At 42.7% G+C, this 11,891-nt stretch overlaps 1 protein-coding gene across 2 annotated transcripts; it reads right to left on the reverse strand.

The window, feature by feature from the left end:
• Positions 1 to 323: 323 nt before the first annotated feature.
• JMJD7 (jumonji domain containing 7) lies at positions 324 to 11,445 on the reverse strand. 2 transcript variants are annotated; one of them, XM_018560063.1, is made up of 8 exons: positions 11,363 to 11,445; positions 9,928 to 10,081; positions 7,992 to 8,245; positions 7,005 to 7,061; positions 5,829 to 5,924; positions 3,677 to 3,753; positions 2,448 to 2,607; positions 324 to 549 (listed from the first exon to the last, which is right to left on the reverse strand). In XM_018560063.1, exons 1-8 carry the CDS (start codon positions 11,418 to 11,420, stop codon positions 461 to 463), a joined length of 945 nt encoding a protein of 314 aa, XP_018415565.1. In that variant the 5' UTR covers positions 11,421 to 11,445; the 3' UTR covers positions 324 to 460. The 2 variants fall into 2 exon arrangements, with proteins under 2 accessions (XP_018415565.1, XP_018415566.1); XM_018560064.1 differs by lacking the exon at positions 11,363 to 11,445 and having other exon boundaries at positions 9,897 to 10,069.
• Positions 11,446 to 11,891: the final 446 nt, after the last annotated feature.

Here is an 11,891-nt window from a genome sequence, read left to right on the forward strand (position 1 = left end):
TTATCAGTGCATTCATTTTACAATCCACATTCATGACCAGAAACCGTCCAATAGCATATACAGTAATTGTGAAATTCACACTGATTAAAACATATACAAACATGATACATGCTTACTTCCATCAGTCATCCTAAAACCAGAAGCTTTACATTCCCAGAGAACCGACTATGAATGAACTGTGCCTTTAAATAGTGACCAACAATGCTCTTAAACTTCCCATACAAGTTACAATCTGATTGTACAATCAGTAACAGCTATAATCAGATTCTGGTGGCAGTGTAGTCTTAGATGACTGATATCCTGTGGTGGAAATCATTTCTCTCCCGATGGCTTCAACACATTGCAATGTCTGCTTCCATAACTATATACTATAGTCTTCATCTGTGCTAGAATTAAATACAGCAGCATAAGACAGTCACATCATCTTCTCTTCCATGTTGGCTTCATGCTTTATATTCAATCAGGAGTTCTTGATGACATTAGCGAGAGAGTCGAGGAGCTGGAAATAATGATATTTGATGTCATACTCCATGTCGTACCAGTAATTCACTGTTTAAAAGAGAAAAAGAATGTCAGAGCTATATTATTCATGTAGGAGGTCGGCAGACACAAACAATACCATTATACTATATAATAATGTTTACCATTAGGCACTCAGCTCACAAAGATATATATATATATATATATACTGAGCTAGATGTATGAATTATGACACACTTTTACTGCTAAGAGACCAATCTGACAAACAGACACACTGTTCTCTATGACAAGTTTAATTCTGGGTGCTTCAAATGACTGTTTTCAGCGACTTTTGCAGCTCTAAACTCTAAGGCAGGGTTTACACATCTGTGGTGCATTCGCATGCATTGCACATAGGGAAGCTTATTGATTTTTATGGGCTACCACCATAAAAGTTGCATTTTACTATTTTTTAACGCAGTGCGGCACATGTGATGGTATGTTACTGTGCTTTCTGATGCACTAAAACACGCGTCCATTGGCAAGGTGTGCTGGGGTGCCATTAAGAAGGAATACCACCAAACCTATGAGGAAGGAACGCTCACTGTTTCAGGATAACAGCTCCGGCTCTGTTTTCATAGCCAATGTACATTATTATCTTTATTGACAGGTGGAAAGAAAGGGGTTATGATGTGGACTGAAGCATCAACAACCATGGGCTCAGACTTTGCAAAGATAGCTGTCAGTGTACCAGATGTTGCTCCCAAACACAATGAAGGGAATTTATCAAAACTGGAGCAGACAAAATCTGGAGCAGCGGTGCATGGCAACCAATCAGCCAATTTTCCTTTTCAGATTTTAACTGAACAGAGAAGCTTATTGGTTGAAATGCACATCTGCTCCAGATTTTGTCTGCTCTGCTTTCGATAAATTCCCCCAAATGTTTGTAACCGACTTGCCTGCACATAGCTGCCAGAGACAAAATGCGGTATTGTAGGTAAAGTTGCGTACTCTTGACAATTTTAAAGTGATCATCTTAAAGTAATTAAAAGAAAACATCTGCTGGAAGAGGCTTAAGAAGGCCTCGAAGAGTGAAAATAGGAGTGAGGGCTACAAATTCACACATTATGATAAAAAGAAACAGATAAAAGGGGTAGGTAATGTAAAACAAAATAAGCAGCTTGAGGGAAATAGAAGATGGGGAGAGTAACAATTTTATCTTATCCCAAAAAACTGTACTGAGCTAAGCAAAACAATTATATATGAAATAGACATGCACCAATACTAGTATCAGTGCCGATACTGGGTATTTGGGCGAGTACTTGTACGGTGGGTACTTTGCCCAATCAGCATTGAGCCGGCCAAACATTGGGAAGCCGGCTCCATGCTATTTGGCTGGCTTCCCAGGCAATCAAGAAGACGGGCAGCGTGTCATTCATTACCCGCCACCCAGCTTCTTGATTGCCTGGGAAGCTGGCTCCATGCTAGCGGAAGTACCGGTATTGGCGAGTACCGAAATATAAATATCGGTACTTGTACTCGAAACCGAAAAAAAGGTATCGGTGCATTCCTAATATAAAATATTCAGCATTAGTTTTCATCCAAAATGACAGCCCCTTTTTTAATCACTTAGCTATTGGGAAAAAAATAACCCACAGCATGTATATGGGCCAAAACTTAACAGTAATGTACAGTAGATCTACTGATACTGGCTGTGATAAAAAGTCTAAGCTGTGCTATAATCATCTCTACAAACCCATTTCTGATATGCCTGGAAAATAGAATTGTCACATATGGCATCAAACCACCAACTACTGCACAGAGCTCATCTCCCAAGAGCAGACAATCAGTGGTCGCAGTGACCAATGTCGGTGGTCCTTGTGACATTAATATCGCTCTTAAAGAAATAAAGGGGACCCGTCACAATTTTATTTTTGAGCCTTGAATCCTCTCCTTCTGAAAAGCAATCTTCCAATACTACATCTTACCTGCAATGCAGCCATGGGACTGGCGCACATGGTGAAACCACAGAGAGGGTAGATACAGCATTTCTCCTGCCCTTACAGTGACATGGAGTGGTCGTGTCTGACTATATGCTGGGTACATACTTAGATCTGGATCCAGTGGATCAACAGGGATCCAAGGCACCTGACAAGAGGAAAAATAGATTTGCTAATCACAAAAGGAACTAGGGCTGCAAGAACTAATCGACATAATCGATTATAATCGATTATTGAACATATCAAGAAATATGATACAATTGGAAACTTTGGATGGCTACAACTGTCTAACAACCCATATAACCTTCATTTACAGATTCTATGAGAATTTTGTCTTGATTCAAGTTGTCAGCGCCTGAATTTCTCTGATTTCGTGGGTAACCCTGTCTACTACCATTCCACTGTTCAATAAGTCTGACTATAGTCAGTAAAGTCACTCTCGTTGCAGAAGAGGGTGGCAGTTGATGGAGCTCAGGAAGTCATAGAAAATCAGGCCCCAACAACAAAGTCAAATGAGATAGGCAAGCAACCGTGTTGGGTACTAAAAGTGTAACTACGCCACTTATATTGCACCTTGACCTGCCTCCGTTCCCCAGCTAGATATCGCCCACAAAACCACAGTGTCCCTTGTCAGAATTTTCTGAGTGGGGCCCTGCCATGCAATGTACACTCTCCATTCGATCCTATGATGATTTAATTCCGTGATTGAAAGTTTCCAATTGCTATTTGATTCCTGAATATTAACTTAAAGGAGAACTACGGGGTTAGGGCTTTTCCCCATAGTTCTCCTAAGGGTAACGGGAGGACACAAACTAGCGTCCTCCCGTCACCCAAAGCTCAGTATAGCTCGCGGTATACTGAGACGCTGCAGCCGGAGCGGATCCTGACAATTCTGTCTGGATCCAACCCAGCTGCGTGAGTGACAGCTGGCTCTGCCTATATAGAGGCAGAGCCAGCTGTACCCGCCCCCTCCCACGTCCGTTCCGCCAGTCAGCTCTGGAGGATCGGACAGGGGAGGGAGGATCCCTGCAGGGAGCCGTAAGTGACAGTCACTGCTCTCTGCAGGATAGATCGAGAAGTGAGCAAGCGACGTTATGTGTTCGCTCGTTTCCCGATCTACTTAGCCGACCTGTGACAGTTTCATTGTCACAGGTCGGCTCAGATTATGAGGCTGAGTAAAAATCACTCGCCTCATAATTCTCCTTTTAATGTGTTACCTTGTCTGTAGATTCCTCATCAACTACTTGAAATGATCCATCTTCACTAACTTGGTACGTTGCTGGCTGGTATAGCTCTGAAACAAATTGAAAATACAGATTTAGCTTTTAATGAAACTGAAAAAAAGTAAAATGGTAATAAATACCTTACAGGAAACTGTTCACACAAACTGTCCCTACATCCATTCCACTGTGGGGTGATGTAAAGAGTAATTCCACTTTTGTTACAACAAAAATCAATCCCCTCGGGGTGATCAATGTACATTACAAGGATTTTTTTTTTCTTTTCTTTTTTTCTCTTTTTTTTTATATCGAAGCCCGTGGACGTGCATCAAAACTTGCCCCTGTGAACAAAAAAAGTGAACCGTGATATCACAGCACACAAAAAACGTGCACAAGGGTGCAAGGTCCTTCGAAAGAAGGGACCTACTTTCCCGACCCCCCGGGGCGCAAGGCTCCTGACAGGGGTTGAGACTGGTGGCCCACCAACCCGAAGGCCGTGGACCATTTCCTTTGGGGACCTGCCGAAACAGGTCCCCCTCAGTACTAGGCAAGTGGGATCTCCCGAAGAGAAACCCACCTCCTGGGTGGGAGGAGACAGAGAACCCCGTTCGAGGCACAGAATCTCCTCCCAGCGTCAGGAATAGGCCCCGAAGAAACCTGCACCTTTCGCATCTGTGGGTCAAAATTTAAAATAAAAAAGTGCCAAACGTGGATAGAGTGCTTAAATAATCTAAAGTGCCAGTGCACAACTCTGACAGGCCTTAGGGGCCAGAGTGCAAAAATATTGCCCCAGACTAGCCATAAGGCCTGTCTTGGAGGCGAAGTGCAGAAAATATGCAATGTGGTGTGTGACCAAGTGCACAGTGAGTCAAGTGGGGTCCCATACCCATGTAACTTTCTGCGCACCCCTGGGACGCCACCCCCAGGGGGCACAACACCACGGGCTTCTGCCGCCCCCGAACCCTCTAGCCTTGATCAAGCTTCGCACCCATTCTCTCAGGAGGCATTAGCACCTTCAGAGCCTCCTGCTTACAACTGGGGACAAGCCCGGCGTAACCGGACCAGAATCAACCCAGGAGGAAAGGAGGCCCCTCCAGTACCCACCAATCACATCAGGGAATACCGAGCATCTCTCTGTCCCGGTGGATCGATGCCTTTCTTCCCTGAAAACTGATAAGAACAGATACTACACTTGATCTTAGCCAAAAGGCCGAGAAGCGATCATTACAAGGATTTTAACAAACTTTGTTGCAGATTTCCTGCCTGTTTCTGTTCTTAAGAAATAGCTATTTGTTGCAGCATGTCCTTTCCAAACTGATCTCTGAATGGGAGGGTCTGTGTTCATTATAATCAGCTGGTGGCCTTTCTGGGTTCTAATGACAAAGGTGCAGTGTCTGTATCCCTTTAGTAGTAATTGACCCTTAGGGGGTATCTCACCGAAAAATACAATTCCACTTGCAAGGGATACCAAACTTGTATCTTCGTGCACAGTGCTAGGAAAATAAGCCAGCCAATCACAGAAGGAGGAAGTAACATTTCTGGGGGGCTTCTGTACCCCAACTGTGTACGGCAACTGTGTGTGTACAGCATGCCTCCAGGTTGCCATATTGCATTTCATTTTTTAGACAGATGTAGAACATTACAGCAGATAGTTTTAAATGGAAAGGTAATTTTTTTATAATATTAAATTACAAAATGGCTTGTGCGCCAATTATATATGCTATATTCATTTTTTTTTAACTCTTTATTTATGAAAAGACAGGTGAATAGTAACATACAATGGTACATGAAATTGTGGCATCGGCATAACTCAATCCATAAATGACCCTAGGCAGCATGACCGTAGAAGTATTTAACATACTACCCTATTTCCTACGTTTCCTGCATTTTTTATTTTTAAAGTGAAGTTACCCTTTAACAAAGGTTTAGAGACAGCTCGCTTTGAAAAGTGAAGGAAAGTCAATGAGGTGAACCTATGTTCACTTTAACGAATACCCTAACATGTGTGAGAACAAATTGCTAGCACATGATTATTTTGATTAAAGTGATCACAACTTCATCCTATTTATTAATGAGTGAATGGTCTGTTTATGGAACTCAAGTGAATCAGCCCCAGCAGGATTTTTTTTTCCCCCCATACTCGACATACCATATGGGATAAACGGTCGGTCAGTTGGTGGGTGAAGAATAAAGTGCTTTTCTCCAGAGATGACACAATATAGGTTCTCGTAGTGGTCTTTATGTACTGTAAAAAGAAAAAACAGCTGATTTAACCATTTAGAAAGAAGGTATCCCTCCCTGTCCACTACAGGAAAGCTTTGTACATACTGCACACACTGGAGGAAAGGAAGTAAAGTGCTGGTGTCCACACCTATCAATCTGCTCTATTCCCTTTTACATCCTTCTTAAAGTGAACCCATGCATGTCAAAGCAACATGTTCAGTTCAAAGCTAAACTGAACTTAAAAATGAAATATTAATTGTGCCTAACAAGTGCCCTGAAACATCTACTTTTGTATAGAATTCCTCATTAAAAAAAAAGGAGTGCACTACCTGGTATGTGAATGTGCTTAGGCACTCTTGTACCTACAGCTTCATAGTTGTGTATCTGCAGTGTGAGACTATGATACTGCTGCCTCTGATAATGTCTCTGTGGTGCTGCTAACGTTCTCTTAGCTGAAGGCTCTGACTTGAGGAAACAAAGTCCTGACTCCGGGCAACAGCTTAAACTTAGGTGGCCTAAAGGTGCCCATACACCTTGCGATTATCGGACGAAACTTTTCGTCCGATGATCGAACCGTCGTACGATTTTCGTACGACGGCCCCATCCTGCCCCGATTATCGCAAGGTTCAATCAGCGGTAGTTAGAAAAAAACACCTGGACGACTTGCGGTAATTGACCGCAATTATTTTCGTTTGCGCATGCGCAGTGTTAATCGTACGACTTTTGACGGACGGAAACGCCACCAACCATGCGAACATCGTACGATCAACCAAAGTTTTCAAACATGCTTGACCGTCAAAAGTCGTACGATTGTACAGTACTATCGGTCGGGCACTCTATTCACACGTTACGATTGTCGTACGAAAAGTCGATCGAATACGATTATCGTACGATAATCGTAAGGTGTATGGGCACCTTTACACTGGACTTTGTATTCTCACAGCATGGATGTGCAGTTGTCAGAATACCGAAACAGTGACTGCAATACTTCTATGCAAATTTGATGTACTGGGTATATAGTACAGACTTTGCTCCCTGTAAGCACCTCAGAGCTTAATGTTACATTTTGATCATATCTTTTATCATTGTAAATATAACTCACATGAAGTCACTGCTGCAGACTCTCCCAGCCAGAAATTAACAGCATCTGGGTGCTTTCCTAGTAGCAGAAAAGAAGACAGCATTGTTAACATTTTTAGAAGAGGGTAAATGTATTAATCGTGTTCTTCTCTTTTCTTGCTAGGAATGCCATGCCTATGTGCAAAATGTACACAGATCTTTCAGAGGCTAGTGGAAATGCATATAAATGTGAATAGTGGGGACCAGTGTCTCTGACCTGTGCTCTGACAGCTAGTAAGATACATCAGTCACACTGGGAGTGCATGGTTGTCATTGTGTTGGCTGACCTGTACACTTGCATCGTGGGAAGATGCAGTAATACACAACCATTATATACACCGCAAAGCAGGAAGCAAAACCTGCATCTGTAATGAGCATATAGGACTTTCCATGTAAAATAATATATCATTACAAACTAAACAGAAACATGTTTAAACTGTAGTGCACACTGGCAACACTTTTAAACAGTCCTCTTATTTCGTTTTGGATAGAGCAGGGAAATGTTTAAAAGCCTGTCAGGGGTGGTTGTTGTTGTTTGCGGTTTTCCTTTGAGCAATTTTTCTTTAAATTCCCATCTCAAGACACTGCTGGAAAATGAGAAGACATCCTTCCATCCTTGTTCCGATTGTCCCTAACTTTCAGTACCGGTGACAATGATCACTAAAACGAACAAAGAGCGCAAATCTCTACAGTGTGGTAATAGGAGGCAATAACATGTTGTCAGGGGTTTTAATAATTCCTTACTATGCAAAAAGAACGTTTTTCCTTTAGATATATTTTTTGTGGCTTCAATGCTTGTTTTACAGGGTTTTTGTTTTTTATTTTCTTAATACATATAACAAACAAAAGAGTAGACGTGAACAGAACAGCACTGGGTTTGGAGACTATGGAAGTAATACATTAGTACAATGACATCACACAGCTAATCTCTATAACAGGACAGCATGGATTGATCACAGCAAGGACTTACCTAAAGCCTCACTCATCCATGGTATATGACTCTCCACATCTCCTATCAGCTCTGGGAACTCCTCTGTCAGATTGGAGCACTGTTTCTGAATGTAATACACTCCTGGGCTGCTGGTTTTCTTCTCAATGAGATCCAAGACATCCACCAGCTTCATGGATCGCTCCTGGGGCATGACAAATCTGTCCTTGTATACAGCATCGGCATAACCATTAGGAGTTACAGCCACGCTCACACACTTAGATCCTACACAGGTCCTATATATAGAAACAAGGCTATTATCAGTAGTAAGGAGACCCTGTCACCATCATAATAAAACTGCATGCAAAAGAACAGCAAAAATCAAGAATTTTAAATGAATACTGGCAGCATTTTCCTTTCTATAAACATTTTCTTTTTTCATAATAGATTTTTATTAAAGGTTTTTAACATCTGCAACACATACATTGATGATTACTTTCTAATATGTATACTCATATAAACATTTTCTATTGACTAGCAATGTGCCTTTGAACTTGCTAGGAAATTGACCCCCCTGGAAAGTGTCGATTCGCTAGCACAAATCCCTCTCCCATTGCATCTCATAGCCCTGTCTTCTTCTGGGAGAGTGTATCAGGGTTATTCACAAAAGGGTGAAGAGTTTGGAGATGGCAGGAGAAGTGAGCAATCTAGGACAACATCGCTGATATGGAAAGTGAGCTGAATTGGAGAATTCTTCCAGTTCAGCTATGTTGTCCTAGATTGTTCACTTCTCCTTCCTTCTCCAAACTATTCACCCTTTTGTGAACGCTGTAAATATTGTCTGTGCTGACCCACTTCCTCTGCTTCTCCCTTCACCTGCCTAGAGAAACTTTTATGTAGCAGCCAGGGAGGAGCGAAGTGGAATACTATAGAATGTAACATGAGTGACAGCTCTGAGTCTGCTGACATCACATCCAAAATGGCAAAGTCCAGCATTAGTCTTGGATGTCTACACAAGGGAGATTCATACAAGAAAAACAACAAGCATAACATATGTTGAATGGATATATTCCTCTTCCTGTAACAGGCAAAGCTGTCCATCAACCAGCAGTGGTCATTGACTGGAGCAGATTGGCAGAAAGCATAGGGTGACCATTGGCATGCAGCATTGGGAGCTGGTGGTCTCATAGAGAGCAGAAAGTGACAAGATCAACAGGTATTCATAAAAGAAATTACTCACGCCCCTTTAAAAAAATGCACAACTACATTTACAAGGCAAAAGGATCTTAACACTTGAGCTGAAAACCTGCACTGAAAATATACATACACCACCATTGCTGAATTCTTCTTTTCTTCGTTTCATGGCTGTTATACCGATCAACAGGAAGCAAGAGGACAAGTTTCCAAACCCACCTTCCCAGTCACTGACCCAAAACAGATATGCACATTGTGAACAGTGACTCTCTTCTGATTTCATTTGCTCCATGCTTTTTCCAGATCAGTGACTTAAAGTGGCATTAAACCCTCAGATTTTTTAACATAAAACAATACTGTAATGTGTGCCTTACTGTAATCCATGGTTGTTAAACAACTCTGCTCTGAATTCAGGAGCCCTGCAGCATCACTGCCACACCACCACGAGAAGCTGAACTTCACTGGCAGGATCAACAGGTATTTGTGGGACTTTGCAGGGGGACTAAGAGAAAACGGTAACTACAGATGCACTCATGATTTCTCCTGGATTTGGAAACATGTCCTCTTGCTTCCTATACTACTAAAAACAACAAAAGAAATGTTGGTTTACATGCATTTCAATGATGTGGTATTCCAAGACATTTTCACAAAGTACTATCATCATTTTACCTGAAGTGGTGACACACCTACCTTATCACACCAGTAAGAACAAATTATCTGCACATAAATAATGTATAAGAACATCACCTATACCTGAAAATTGTCAGAGCTACAGCTTCCGTACCGGAGGTAATCGAACGTCCACTTGTGTAGGGCTGGCCAGTGGTTGAAGGCATTGCGTATAATGCATGGTCTGTTCGGACTCAGCCAATCCCGATGAAACTGTAGTGCCGTTGGAGGATCCTCCAAGTAAGAGATACCGTCTGATCCATGGAGCTCTACAGAGGATAGGAAGTTATCACACGTGACATTTAATTAAACTCATGTCACTTTGGGGAACGACCTCAGGGCCCATTCACACTTGCGAATGAAGCCGACTGGATGAGTCTCACGTGAACAGAAAGTGCTATACAAAGCAATGACAGCGTCCGCAAGTAACAGAACATGCTGAGATTACATGTGGGCGATTGCCCCAGGACATCAACACTGTGTATCAGGGGCGATCGCCTGCAGGTAGTTGCAGCATGGGCGATTACACATCAGTCTCATGCAGCAAGTTGTGAGACTCATGAAATTGGCCCCATTTGCAACAATGAACAGGACCTAAAAATCACATCATACATTGGGAGGATTTCCACTCACTAGTATGGTGACAGGGTGTCAGACAGAACAGGAAGTGAGAGGAAATCTCATCAAGTAGGTACAAAACAATATGATAGATCCTAACACTTTACCATTCTATACACATCTAAAAAAAAATTTGGTTGGATGGTTTTGGCTAAAAAAAAAGAGAGTTGGAATCAACTTTTGGAGCTGAAGTTACCACTATGTTTAAGGGCCGGTTCACAGGGATCTCAAGTCTCCCTGATGTTCAGGGAGTCTCCCTCTTTTGGACAGCAGCTCCCTGATGTCCGCGAGAGAGGCATTTTCTCCCTGAAAGGTTTACTCTGAGTAAACCTTTCCGGTAAGAGCAAAAAATAGTGCTTGTACTAATTTTTGAGATCACAACGCAGGCATTCATGTGCCACGCATTCTGGTGCGAGCGATCGCAATGCAATTAATTTAAATGCAACGCCACGCCCCAGAATGCAGGGAGCCGGCCAGGATGCGATCAAGTGCATTCCAGCAGCTAATTGTGAACCGGCCACAGCTGTTCGGGAAATGGCAAGGATCTCTTTAGGAGTCTTTAACCTGGAAGTGCTGAAGCTCTGCTCTGATCACAACAGCCTGGCATTTGGGCTAAGGAGGGGGTACTGAAAGCTACTGCAGATCCCCTCCCACATGTAGTGACAGTGTGTATTAGATATAGTGTATATAGAGACATTACAAAGACATCAGTGTACATTGGACATATAATCACGTGCTGCGTTCACGCACATTCACTAACAATACACTAGAACGTCATTTCAAGGACAGACCTCTTATAAGTGGCAATGAGGCCGTTATATGCAGCAGTGTGATTTCCACGTTCTACACCTCATATGCCCTCTCCTATGGCTCCTGTCACATGCAGTGCTGCCTATCTATGAAGTAATATCACAGTGACCGTGACTTCTCACCCCGGACCTCCTGTGCCAGCTCCTGCACGCTCCTCCGTACTGCATGTGCAGCTGCCATTGTCACACATGGCCGCCTGAACACTCTGCCTGTCACATGACCTGTCCCTGCTGCTGCTCACTGCACGGAGTGCTACAGCGCCACCTAGGGGGTGTGGGGGAGATGACAGTGGTGTGTGGAGTCCCAGTGTTGCTGGACTGTCAGAAAAGGAAATTCATGTCTGTTATATTATTAATTAATTATTATTATTATTATTATTATTGTACATGCAAACAGGTGAATACACAGATGAAATACATACATGGAACCTGTATTACCTGGCAATAGATTTGAATTTCTGTCCATCCAGTCCTTAAGGTTTACACAATTGTGCCACACAGCACAGTCTTGTCTGGCCAAGAAGGAGACCTGAACAATGATGAGCTAATTTCTCTGTCACTCTGTTCCCTCCTTCCATCAGCATGCTGCTTGCACGGCAACACACCTGACTGGCTAGTTGTGCTGCTTCTCTCTGCCCCTCTCTGAGCTCTG

Source organism: Nanorana parkeri, unplaced genomic scaffold (assembly GCF_000935625.1).
Source record: "Nanorana parkeri isolate BGI_ZX_2015 unplaced genomic scaffold, ASM93562v1 scaffold430, whole genome shotgun sequence".
NCBI lineage: Eukaryota > Metazoa > Chordata > Amphibia > Anura > Dicroglossidae > Nanorana > Nanorana parkeri.